The sequence below is a fragment of the Cucurbita pepo genome, chromosome LG10 (genome assembly GCF_002806865.2).
Source record: "Cucurbita pepo subsp. pepo cultivar mu-cu-16 chromosome LG10, ASM280686v2, whole genome shotgun sequence".
NCBI classification, from domain to species: domain Eukaryota; kingdom Viridiplantae; phylum Streptophyta; class Magnoliopsida; order Cucurbitales; family Cucurbitaceae; genus Cucurbita; species Cucurbita pepo.
In genome coordinates, this window is record NC_036647.1 from 2852074 (window position 1) to 2864853 (window position 12780).

A 12780-nucleotide genomic window follows, 5' to 3' on the forward strand; every position below is an offset into this window, starting at 1 on the left:
ATATAATTAAATATATAATATATAGTCTTAAAATTGTACATTTAAAGGGTAACGTGGACTTTTCCTTTATTTTTTACTATTATTCTTCAAATTCTCAAGTAGCTTCGAAGGGTGACTAATGGAAGGGGAAACCCTAAGGAACACCGATTAACCTCGGCTTCTTCTGCGTGTCGAACCTCGGTGCTTGCCAATATCATCATTGACAGTGTCCGCCAGTAACCCTAATTCCTCGAAATGTCATCAATTGTCTCTAAACTTCCGGCCAAAGCTTTAGTGAGACGTCTCACTGTCGCTTCAAGACCATTGCTAGTTCGCTCCCTCAGCACCGTCTCCGAGGAACGAACCCAGAAACTCGAGAGGATCGCCGATGAGATGCTCGACCTTACTAAAATCGAACGGCATGACTATGCCATCCTCTTCCGGTTGAAAATGGGGTTAAACAAGTACGGGCCTGCAGTTTCTGGGATAAGTGCACCAGGTTCAGCCGCCGCTGGATCTGCCTCTGCCGTAGCAAAGGAGGCTGAGAAAACCGTGTTTGATATAAAGCTCGAGAAATTTGATGCGGCGGCGAAGATCAAGATCATAAAGGAGGTAAGAACGTTCACTGATTTGGGTCTGAAGGAGGCTAAGGATTTGGTGGAGAAGGTGCCCGTGGTGCTCAAGAAGGGAGTAACGAAGGATCAGGGAAACCCAATTATTGAAAAGCTTAAGGAATTGGGAGCTACTGCGGTACTGGAATGACTTCGTTTTTTCCCCCCTCGTCATTTCGTTTGTTCGTTCTGGAGTAGAATAATGCTGCCACTTGTTTGAGTTCTCCACTGGATTTTCAATGAGAATCACTTCATTTCTGACGTTCTTAGGCGGACCTGAAGAATTTAACAAGTTCATATTCCTCATGTAAACGAAGAGCATGAATCTGTTCTAATAGCTCTTCCTATCTGTCTCTACTCATGTGAAATGTGATATATGAAAAATGTGTACTTCAAGTTTTGCAAGATTTCCTTGAGGTGAGCCTGAGATTGTTGAAGAGCAATGAAACAATTCTCATTCCGCTACTTCCACCGTTGCCTTATATGTATTGGTCAATGGCAATGGATGCTTTTTATGGGTTGTTCATAAGTTGCTGAAGATATACAATCATGCTAATAGCCCTCCATTGTGTGGCATCCTTCAGAATCAAAGGTGCATTTAGAAACCCATGTTTATAAGGATTTTTTAGAATGAAAGTGGCGAGATATCCATCTAGTCAATTAATTTTTACTAATAAATTCTCCCCTTGTTTTCCCTCCACAAACGAATTGGACCTTTCATAAGAACGCCGAATACAATTCTAGCTGCCAAATTACGGATCTTATGGGAACTTTTAAGAACATCCTCTTAGGCTTGAGTTTCTATTACATAGTATATGTTCAAGTTCAAATCATGGTTTTATTAATCTTGTAGTGTCATGGTCGATTGCTGATCGAACCAAAGTATAGCAATGAGATTTCTTTTTTTATCACTAATAAATGATAGTGTTCATTTCCTCCGGTTGAGGAGGTTCATACCTGCAGAAACGCTTCGATCAGCAATTCAGTTGTCCTTTATTTTCCAAAACCGGGATTATACCTGCTGGACACACCATTCAAGTCAAGATGTTAGCTCTTTTGGCTGCTCTGTTTCAAAGTAGGGTGAGTGTCTTACCTACTTCAGTGATTAGAACAATGGAGAGAGAAAGCACAATTGGGTTGAGAAACTTCTTCCCAGTTGTGTATTGGGTGAACAGAAAATCTTAATTTACAAATTCGATTTGTCTTAGAATCATCAAGACATGTCGAGAAAACACCCTTTTTAAGATTAAGTACGCATCTCTCTCTCTCCAAAATCCTTTACTCTTTGTTTGATTTGAAAATCACATTACCGACATACACTTCTGATGATACGATCCCCAGAAGCCGTTTTTCTCACAAGGCAATCATAATTCTGCAGATTTACAACGCTAACAATATCTACAGTTTAGTTACAATCACTTGCACATGGAAATGCAGCAGCCAGCAGCACCTTCATCTTCTCAGAATACATTGCCTACAGTTGTCATTGCAAAGTTTTGTTATCTGCCAAAATAAAATAAAAGGGAGCGAAAAGAAAAAGGTCAAGTGACAGAAAAATCAATAGGCTTGAATTTTCCTTCTCATGGTTGTTTCGTAACATACAAGTCCAATAATGCCAGACATCAATGCAATAAAAGCAAGTGCTAAATGATATACATCGCAAGATGGTGAACATGGTGAATAACAAAAGATTTTCATTAAATTTATAACACAGGTACATATGTGAGTGTACAGTGTCCTAATTAAACAAGATATGCAGGAGCATTAAGTACGTAGTAATTTATGACTGAAGCAGTGCGTTGCATTACCTTGGAGAAGAACTTTCTGAACAGGACTTCTACTAGGGAATGTTCTGCACTCCAACGCCTTCATTGCTGCTTCAGCAAAAACTTGTGCTGATTCAGCTTCAGCCTCTGCTTCTTCTGCTTCCCTTGCTGCCCTTTCAGCCTCTGCAATGGCAGCCTCTGCCTCAGCGACTGCACGTGCAGCAGCTATAGCTGCCTCCTCTGCAGTCATTACCTTCATCTTTGAAAGTTCCGAGTCAACCTGGGATTTAGTGATGATTTTGACTTCACTCTTCTCGGCCTTTGAAGAATCCAAGTGCTTGTTCTCAAGGAGTAACAATGGAACATTTCTTCTTCCAGATAAGGCAGAATTTGGAGCAATTCTGTACTTATGCTTTACCTACCCAAACAAAATCCATATAAATGATCTAATAGCAAATTTCAGCATTACCATTCATTTGCCAGCGTCAAGTCCACCATTTTCTTTGTGATTTTTTTTTTACGAATTCAGTATTACTTGCATCATAGTTTACAACGGTGCCTTGAGTTATCAATATATCACACTTTTAACTTCTCAGAATGAAAAGGAAAATAATACTCTAATTTGAGCATAATAGATCATCCTCCAGAAATGTTTTCTGAAATTGTGCTTTCAATGAAATACTCTAGCATCAGGGTCCATTAAACCCCTCCTCCATCACAATCTGACTAAGCAAACTCTTTTAGAAGATATTTGATACTAGTTATGGTTCCACAACAAATCCCGTACAAAGTTGAGAGAAACGAGACCAGACTTTAAATGTAGAGCCACAATTTGGACAAAGTAGGGACACATAAAACAATGAAGGCATAGCACTTGTAGCTGGCAGAGTCCATCGATATGCCATGTTACACATCTAATCCTCCTTGGGAAAATGGCTGCAAAAAATTGGTGCAAGTTTCTTATTTGATCACTGAACAAGAGAACGCCGTCTATAGGGGGATAAGTTCAGGAAAAGGAAAACCAAGCACCTACTACAAAGCTTCCTCTTCTTATTGTCTTCACACATATTGGGCTGGGCCCGGAATATAACATATGTCACACTTTAGGAAGAAGGGCACAACATAGGTGAGGATGTATTCGCCTGTTTTCGATACTAGACACGTCTGGCATTATAGGTAGATTGAGATGTCACCTATCACGAGAGACGACTCCTCCATACCTATTAGACTTCTCCAGAGTCTGATATATACGAGGGCACCCCTACTTATGCAAAGGAAGCGCAATGACCACATGGATCTTAGAAGTAGGAAACGTGAGACTAAGTGTGCTCTAGAACCCGTATACACCTTGATGCCACTTACATCCTTGGAATAGGAGTACGTTGGGTATATGAACCTTAAGAGCCTAAGAGGACTAGAAATGAACCCAAGTCATGGAATTGGCAACTTTGGGATTCTGATTGAGCACATACCTTAAGAAACATTGAGTAGAAGAAGTTTCGATGAGAGCCTAAATGTATAATTTTTATACTCATTTCCCACGACAGTTGAGGACATGACCATAGATTAGTGTAACGTAGAATTTGTTGTGGGATCTGGAGGGGTTTATTTAGGGTTTGTAAAGGAATGAGGGATGCGGATATTTTGGAGTGAAGCTGAGGCTTGTAGGAGAGAAAGTTGGTCTCTCTCAAATGTGCCGGAAGTTATCTTGTTCTGTAGAGTTTTCTTTGTGATTTCTATCTTGATTTCCTTTTCTTAATTGTAAGGACGTGTTGAATCTCTTCATTATAGGTTAGAAATCGCAACAGGGATTGTATTCCCTGTTTCCATATATTGATGGGTTTTTCCGATTGCAGGGAAGAAGATACCTAACACCAATTTCATGACTTGCCAATGTAAGGACTCCATTCTTGGGATGGCAAACACTGTTGCGATTAGTTCTTTTACATACACCAAGGCTGCCCTTGCTCCTCACTGACCCAACCCCCACAACGTAGGGGCCATCCTCAACAACAAACAACCGCTCAATTTTCGGTAAAAAAGGAACCAAGAAATTTACCATGGATCGTTTTAGCTACTGACAAGCTTGTTGGTCTTAGGCGTATCTATGAACTGGTCCCTTCTCATTAGTTCCATGAGTGGCCACAAAATGTGTCCATCATCCTTTATAAATTTTCTTTAGTACCCAGTTAAACCAAGGAACTACGCTAATTCCTTCGACATTCTTGAAACACACGAGACACGCAAGGATTGATTTTTGTGCTGATCAGCTGATACCCCATACTTCGTAATATATGACTGAGGTACTCCAGATCCATTTAGGCAAACACACATTTTCTGGAGGTCAGCATACTGCCTTTGATCATGAGGCAATGCATCCAAGTGCTGGACACAAGAATCCAGACTAGGGCTACAAACCAAAATGCCACTAAAAAAAAACACAAACAAATCACCTCAAATAACACCTCGTCGTCAAGCATGACCTGTCTACTAAAGCAATGACTTGTGTCCCATTGATAAAATCTCAATTCAAAGAATTTGTTTCCCCAACCAAACAATTTCAAGAACCGACTGCCAAGAGGATTACTCAAACAGCAGGGGTCACACGATTTTGAGTGGTTTGCTCCCTCCTACTAACAACTAGAACCGGCTTACCCCTTTCCCCCTCCCCTTTTGATTTATTTTTTTTACATTGTAGTTTCAAACCTTACTTTCCCCCTAGACATTCCACACGAACACTCCCCGTGGACTGACACACTCTCGTGCATAAAAGTTCAAAAAACATCCTTCCAATTACCCTAACTATTCTATAATTCTCTAAGCCACTGCTCCTTCACACCTTCCTCCAAGCAAAGACATTAGCACAGGCTTACCAGTCATATTCAATTAGCTTTATGGCTCAACAGTCTCGAGACTTGAAAGCAGCTAGAATAATTGTTGTTCCATACAATTTCTGGATTATAGTAGGAGAATTACCTTTATCAACTTTCCATTTGCAGTCATATGCTTTAATTTTGTTGAAAGGAGTTTTTTAAGGTTTGGTGGAGCCCAGTAATGTTCCTGCACGAAGAACAAATGATAACTTCAAATTTTATAGAATCATTTTTGTCAACAAAAAAACAATCATGTAGAGGCATCAAGGTAAGATGGAACTGAGAATTGCATAAACTAGGGTCATATGTGTGACTTCAAATGACCAGAGTACACAATTTGATAGGGATTTAAATTATGAATAAAAAAGACCCAGGAACTGAAAGTATATAACTAAGTACCCAATCTTAGAGATGATAAAACTGCGTGAAAGAAGTGAATTAGATAAACACGAGGAAAACCTTTTCGAAATCTCTTGGGTTTTTGTTAGATGTCTTATCACTCTTTTTGTTCCTTTCCTCCTCTTTTAATGAAAAGCTCTTTCTTATTTTAGACACACACACAGAGGCTAGCATGAAAAGCTATAAACAGATCAATAAATCACATTTTAGTAGACTTTTGACTGGTTGGCATCCCTTCCACAGAAAGAAAATGACATATAACAGGAGGTCATAGCAATTACAACACTAAGGTCTTGATAATTGTCCATTCTGCGCACAAGAAATAATGAAGGACACAGCAGTGAATACTAAGGTAGGCAGGAAAGGTAAGATCTTTACTGCACATACAAAATTGCAAACATTTGGATTCAAAGGTGTTATGCATTAGCACCTCTATGTACAGAGCAATTGCAGCCCGGTCAGAACCTCTTGGCTCCTTTAAGTTGTTAATCGCCTCTGATATAAGTCTGTCCAATCTACACCATGCAAAAGAGGTCGTATAAATCAGTTCAAAATCAGGAAAGGAAGGATGAAGCACCTGCAGCGTCCAATGAAAGACTAATTCTAGAGCATGCTGCTTAAAAACCATGTCTGATGGATAAAAATCAATTTGACAATTATATTTTCACATGCTGAATGGAGGTGAAAGATCACTTAGATCATTAACGTGTCATTTCTTAGCTCAAGATAACTACCATAGAGGCAAGATGTAAGATTATAGAGCCAAAAAATATCTCTTGTTCCCTCCTCTGATTACAGGAAAGCTGAACAAAAAAATTGAAGAATTATTGCCTCCAAAAAAGATAAGGAAAAAAACTAAATTTGAGTGGCACTAAATGCAATAAAGCCGAGGGGCATGGTAATGCATTAGAAAAGTTGTACTTGTGTGTGTGTGTGTGCGCGCGCTCACGCTTGAGGCAATGACTTCTCATTGTAGCATCTTTGGTGCATGTCATTGGCTAAAAATTATTTAATCATTAATCATCAATTTACTGTGAGTTCAAGAATGCCAAGATTTACTTTACTAGAAAATTTAGCTAGCTATGCGCTATGGTATTTGATATTTTTAATTAGACTATGTGAACCCAAATAACAATTGGTTATGCAACAATCACAATAAATATCTGACTATTTCACCCTGGAACAAAAATGATTCACATGACCAGCTGCCATGAGACCTTGCTAGTGGCTCTTTTGGGGCATTAGTGCGAGTTGTTCCATTCGAAATTGCAAGTGGCTTAGCGTCAACAATCTCCTCATTCTGAAGCATGGTGCTTAGAGCCATAGGATTATCATGATGTTTTAGGGCCAAAGAATTCTTTTTAAGTGCGAGCTTGGCTTTTTGCCTAGACCCCCATATTGCAGTAACATTTATATTTCTCCACTTATCCTGTTCAGAGCCAAAATTAGATTGAAAAATAATTAAATGTTTCAGTAAACCAAGCACTGTGTTTCCAAGTAGAATATGAAAGAAAAACTCAACATGGGATGCTTGGCGAATTTCTACATCCTGTGACTCAATTACTCTGGTGATTGAACAAGAACTAGGGGGCGGGGTGAGGCACCTTGAGATCCACATTTGAGCGTTGATGCAAAATTGAGCTGAACTCAGGATCCGTGAGTATTGTGCGCCATTTGCCTGCTCCATGCTTGATCACTCCTGCTTTAAGGGCAGCTTCTTCTTCAGCTGTCCATTTTTGCTTTGGCGCACCCATTTGCAAATGTCCACTCGACACTGCAACAATTTTTGCAGCATTTGTAGCGTACACCATTAAGCAATCAAATCAATTCATGGAAAACATATCACTGGCCAGTAAATAATTCCATTGTTTACAATAAAGAGAGAGTTTTCAAAGTTCATGAAATTGCTCATAAGAGGTTTTCAGCGCAAATTTGATCGATTTCAGAGCAAAAAGAACAAAATGGTCGATCAAATGGATGAGTGGGTAGACAAAGCTTTCATGTAAAAAATGTTTCGTCCTTCATGGAGGAGGAAACATGATTTTAGCACCTTGTAAAGTTATTGATCGAACATAGAGAGTTGCAACATTATTTCTACCCAGTAATTCAAATTGCTAAACATATCTAATCAATTTTCTCTCCGAAGAGGTCCGATACTGTTGTGCCTCAAAATAGTTCGATTTCCACCGTACAATTCATTGAAACTGAAAAACGCAAAACAGATACTTGAACAAACAGAACTGAATCAAAATTCTATATCTTCTTACCTTACAAGAAAATAGGGAAGAACACAATATCGTAGCTGGGTTAACTTTCGAGACAAACAAAGCCCGCTGCTTAAACCATTTTCTGTCGTTCAGATTGTCCTAAAGATTTCCCGGCAAATTGCGAGTGCGTGTCCGATCGGAAGAAAGATCCGCCAAGAAGTGGGCAAATTATTTTGACGACGAGAAATTTAGCGAACACATCGTCGAAACTACACGAATCTTGGGAGGAACAAACGATAGAAATAAAGAATGGAGCGGAAATTGCTTTCGAGAGCAGAGAAAAAAAGGTAGGAAATTGAAATTGGAACAGTATCTATTTATCTGTCATAATAATTCAATCAGACCCTCGTTTGAAGCAAATCACTGCCAATTGGAGTTAGCGGGTAAAGTAAAGCTGCATACCTCCAATTGCGATTAAATGTATATTATAACCACAGAAACACATACAAATTAAGGAAACTAATTAATAAATTTTTAATCAACATTTGATGTTCTGACTTTGTGTATCATTTCATTTTGAAAACAGATTGGAATGTCGGAGTGAGAGATATAATGTTGGATATGGAGACTAAATATATTGTGGAGAGCTAGTGGACGATGGTGTAGGAGTGTCATAATATCGTCGTGTTGACAAAAAAACACTTACTATAACAAGTTGTAGCAAAGCCCATTGCTAAAAGATATTATCGACTTTTGCCCATCACAAAGCTTTAAAACGACCCTTCTAAGAATAGCTGCCTCTTTCTAGAGATTTAAAATAAGAAATTGTAGGTGAGGTCTCTCTCAGTCTATTGAGAGTTTTGTCGAGTATGAATTCTAATACAACACAAACGTAAGAACCTTTAATAAAATTCAGTTAAACGTTAGATCATTCTATTGATTTTTTTAGATCCATAAGAAAAGATTCAAACGTTTCACTAAACTTTACGTTATGCATGTCCACTCAACAATAGATGCAATGTTATTTTCTGTAATGTTATACTGTGGTGTTATTTTGATGTCCCGAAATTTTAAAGGTGGAGCATCTAATTGAATTATGTTTAAGATGACTTAACTTATATTTGATAAATTATTTATTTGTTGGCATTTTGATAAATTATTTATTTATTTTTTTATATATTTGATAAATTATTTATTTGTTGGCATTTTGATAAATTATTTATTTATTTTTTTATATAGGGGTCAATTGCTCTAACCATGAGTATTTTTATTGATAAATTAAATATATAATCGTAAATTAATTTTATGATTAAATAATGTCACAATTTAACTAAATCTAAGAATTAAAGTTTGAAGTAAATAGTTACAAACCCTTTTTGCTTTATTATTAATTATTATTTTATCTTGCTTATTTTATTAATGTTTTCGTATTATTTTAAAGGCGCTCGCAGATGCATTTTCGACAAGTTTTGAAGAAAACAACAGCGTAAATCTCTTCTCCGTCGTGCGAAGTATAATCGAGTTGGAACTGTGTTCGTAACGGGGGACGAGCTAGACGGAAAACTAGTTTTCGCGTCCAATTTTGTTCATCGACGGATGGCTAATCCATTGCAGCGGATCTGGAGCAACAGTCGTGCTCTTCGTGGTACTGTGGCTCCTTTCTGCAGGCCATTTTCTTCTGATTCCTTGGTTCAATTGAAGCCCGGCGAGATCGGCATGGTCTCTGGAATTCCAGACGAACACCTTACCAGAAGGGTAATAGCCCAGGCATTCATTTTCTGTATTTTTTATCAATGAGTTTCTGATTGCTTGCGTTTTTGTTTAATTTCGAGGGATCGGGTTATTGGATGGTAACGATGTGTTTTTGGGGATTAGGTATTCTTATACCCGTCTGATTGGGTATTCTTGCTTGGTTTTAGCTGGGCCTTTTTTGAATGGTCTGCAGTGGCTAAACCCATTAGGTGCTACTTTGTTAATTCTATGTCGAAATGTAGACGGCTCCGATAAGGAGATGGAAATATCCGGTTTATTTTTCACCACGACATTACCATTGATGTTGATAGTCTACTGATACCCAAAAAGTTGATTAAAATAAGGTTAAAGTTTGTAGAGGAGCCCAAGGTTCAATCACAAAGAACAACTGCACATTTCGTTTTTCGTTTTTACACTATTGCTGTCGGTTGCCCTCTCTCTCAAGATCCTAATCAGTTACTTGGCAGAAATCATTTTTTTTTTATGTTGATTTAACAAAAGGCTTGATCAATGACTATCTCACAGTCTCTTTAAGTTATTCAGGACCAGTTGTTGAATCATCCATTTTTTTGGCATGAAATTTCTTTTCTTTTAAATGTTTTGGACTATTGAACTTTTCCATGTATTGAGGTTTAATCTTGTAATTCTAATATGTCGAGCCATGGCATTGAATTTTCCTGTTGTGTTAATCTTTTTCTATACGACCATCTCAATTCATTTATCTTCCTATTATGAAATTATATCAGGTTGTAATTTACTCTCCTGCTAGAACTGCATCCCAGCAAGGATCAGGCAAGGTTGGCAAGTGGAAAATCAATTTTATGTCAACACAAAAGTACGAACCTTCTTTTCTTTCTTTTTCCTGAGTTTTATTTTTTGAAAAATCGGAAATTGTTGCTTCATTAGTTAACAGAAATTTGAACTTAGTTCTAGGAGATTCCTAGGTGCTTGAGTAAAATATTGTGCACAACATGTTTTACTGGGTAAACTTCAAGTGCCTAAAAGTTAATGATCCTTGTTCTCGTACTTTCAACAGTTGGGAGTTTTTCCCCTCATAATTTTTGTCCTTTTTATTTATTTATTTATTATTTTTTTTTTTTATACTTTTGTTGCTCTGCTCAGGCATTTCTTTTCCGTATTGCCTGTGTGTAATATTTCATCTGTTTTCATAAAAGTTCGGTTTCTCATTTTAAAAATGGAAAATACACAAACAGAAGGGTAAATAGTTTTTCTATGCTTATTGACATGTTCGTAGGTGGGAAAACCCATTGATGGGGTGGACTTCTACTGGGGACCCTTACGCCAACGTAGGGGATTCGGCACTGTCTTTTGATAGTGAGGAAGCTGCAAAGGAATTTGCTGACAAACATGGATGGGAATATGTGGTAATGCTTCGTTTAACCATTTAGAAAGAAAAAAAATATATTCTTGTAATTTCTTTATGTAGTTTGAGTTGTCATATCTTAGGTTGGTTATTAACTATGTTATTTTTCCTCTGTCAGTTGCCTCCAAATATGTAACAATTATAGTTGGCGGTGTTGATTAATTGTCCATATATTCTAATATATTCTTTTTACCATAGATCGTCGCTTTTCCACAAGGTTAAAACAATGCATTCTAATTCTAAATAAATATAACTAAAATGAAATTGCCCTTGGACATGGTTGTTTAATATGTTTCACGATTTCTGCATTTGGGCTATGATATGGCGTTTGACTCTGAATGTAAGATCTTACTTTTGAAGACAGTGGAAATGAATTCTGTTTTTTAACATCCTAGTATTAGTTCAAAGCTAAAACTTCGGAAATTTCGAGAGGAGAAATTTGAGGGGAGAAATGCCAGTTTTTCTTCCAAATTTGGTCCATTAGATGCAGAGAGTTCATTTTCCTTATTTAGCATTCGGTTGATATTGCATTACAATTTTATCATCATCGGAGTCTGGAGAATGGACTCTTAAAGGACTTCTTTTTCTTTTTAATTGTTTCCTTCATGTTCAGATTTAGGGATCACTTTTCTGGCCTGCATATAATTATGAGGTTACATTGAGACAATCCCCACACTGAGGGATAATTTCTAATTCATTCGTTGATTTTTTGTTTTTTTTTCTCTCTCCTTTTTGTAGGTTAAGAAGCACCACACACCACTTTTGAAGGTTTGAGATTCTTTCCCATTATTTTAACTTCGTTGAGCTTGTATTTTGTCTATACTTCTGTGAATGTAATTTGGGAGAAGAGGGGGGAGGAGTGGTTTGCTGGCTCTCCATAGTGTTCACACTGAACCGTAGATTGATTCGTCCCTTGAGCTCTCTGGCAGTTGTGCAAACTTCAACTATTTTCTTGGAATGATCCTCGTGTTAAATTTCATTCTTTTATCATATGCAACTTCTTTCATAATCTTTTAGAGTTCTGCTGGCATTTTATTGTATCCTCCGATTTTTGTGGCCTTCAGGGCATTTGGTATGGGAATTATAAATCTTTTTTGCAATCTAGAGTCTTCTTGTGGCTAGTTTAGGGGAGCTCAGTGTCAGTTTCCAATTGGTACCAGTAGTTATTTCTTAGTATATGCTAATTCTTTCCCAGATGACTTTATATCAGTTTTCATTGTTACGACTGGAGTAGTTTAGATGCCCTACCAGTTCAGATTTCCTTTTAGATAGATGAGGAAGAAGGAGGATGAAGATCTTGCTATTGGTTTGAAAGTTAATCATGTTAACATTCCAGTAATGAAGGGATTTTGATGCTGCTTGGTTTCTTAATGTCATCTAACCCTTGGATGTCTTTAGTTCACCGGGAGAACCCAAAATAAAGAAACAGAAACTTATAACCCTCTGTTTTAACCCTCTGTTTTGACTGCAGGTGAAGGCATATGCGGACAATTTCAAGTGGAAGGGCCATCCTGAAGCCAAGGAGGCTTAAACCTTATTCTTCACTCTTTCTCGTCTAGTTGGAGGCGGAACAGACTGGAGGGTTTGTGTAGTTCATTTCGTTGCTTATTTTTGAGGAAGTTGGTTATAATAAGTGGGAACGGTGGTGTTTACTCACTTGACCTTGTAACTTTTGTTCTCTTTACATTACCATTACAGAACATCGAATGAAGTTCGTATGCATTTAAACCAGTGGTAATTAACTTGTGGAACCCTTTTGACTTCTTCACTATTTATGTACGAAACAATTGCCAAACGAAGTAGAAATAC

At 37.6% G+C, this 12780-nt stretch overlaps 3 protein-coding genes across 5 annotated transcripts; 2 read left to right on the forward strand and 1 right to left on the reverse strand.

Moving 5' to 3' along the window:
- Positions 1-57: 57 nt before the first annotated feature.
- LOC111803093 (50S ribosomal protein L7/L12-like) lies at positions 58-1170 on the forward strand. Its single transcript, XM_023687362.1, has one exon. It carries the CDS (start codon positions 235-237, stop codon positions 739-741), a length of 507 nt encoding a protein of 168 aa, XP_023543130.1. The 5' UTR covers positions 58-234; the 3' UTR covers positions 742-1170.
- A 641-nt stretch (positions 1171-1811) lies between these two features.
- On the reverse strand, positions 1812-8253 carry LOC111803094 (telomere repeat-binding factor 2-like). Of its 3 annotated transcripts, none has more exons than XM_023687365.1 (7): positions 7896-8253; positions 7151-7402; positions 6846-7057; positions 6059-6143; positions 5333-5416; positions 2399-2774; positions 1812-2064 (listed from the first exon to the last, which is right to left on the reverse strand). In XM_023687365.1, exons 2-7 carry the CDS (start codon positions 7313-7315, stop codon positions 2051-2053), a joined length of 936 nt encoding a protein of 311 aa, XP_023543133.1. In that variant the 5' UTR covers positions 7316-7402; positions 7896-8253; the 3' UTR covers positions 1812-2050. The 3 variants fall into 3 exon arrangements, with proteins under 3 accessions (XP_023543133.1, XP_023543132.1, XP_023543134.1); XM_023687364.1 differs by having other exon boundaries at positions 1812-2093; positions 7896-8251; XM_023687366.1 differs by having other exon boundaries at positions 1812-2093; positions 7233-7402; positions 7896-8247.
- A 1004-nt stretch (positions 8254-9257) lies between these two features.
- Positions 9258-12732, forward strand: LOC111803096 (NADH dehydrogenase [ubiquinone] iron-sulfur protein 4, mitochondrial-like). The gene is made up of 5 exons (XM_023687369.1): positions 9258-9590; positions 10334-10422; positions 10843-10972; positions 11710-11739; positions 12443-12732. Exons 1-5 carry the CDS (start codon positions 9432-9434, stop codon positions 12500-12502), a joined length of 468 nt encoding a protein of 155 aa, XP_023543137.1. The 5' UTR covers positions 9258-9431; the 3' UTR covers positions 12503-12732.
- Positions 12733-12780: the final 48 nt, after the last annotated feature.

Bases quoted from the DNA above. Each gene is read 5' to 3' on its own strand.
- LOC111803093 (XM_023687362.1), top strand. From the start codon at position 235: ATGTCATCAATTGTCTCTAAACTTCCGGCCAAAGCTTTAGTGAGACGT.
- LOC111803094 (XM_023687364.1), bottom strand. From the start codon at position 7,315: ATGGAGCAGGCAAATGGCGCACAATACTCACGGATCCTGAGTTCAGCT. The intron at 6,144-6,845 runs GTCTCATGGCAG...TGCATGGTGTAG, and splicing joins CCAAAAGAGCCACTAGCAAG to ATTGGACAGACTTATATCAG. The intron at 5,417-6,058 runs GTGCTAATGCAT...TTCTTCGTGCAG, and splicing joins CAATTGCTCTGTACATAGAG to GAACATTACTGGGCTCCACC.
- LOC111803096 (XM_023687369.1), top strand. From the start codon at position 9,432: ATGGCTAATCCATTGCAGCGGATCTGGAGCAACAGTCGTGCTCTTCGT. The intron at 9,591-10,333 runs GTAATAGCCCAG...AAATTATATCAG, and splicing joins ACGAACACCTTACCAGAAGG to GTTGTAATTTACTCTCCTGC. The intron at 11,740-12,442 runs GTTTGAGATTCT...TTTTGACTGCAG, and splicing joins ACCACACACCACTTTTGAAG to GTGAAGGCATATGCGGACAA.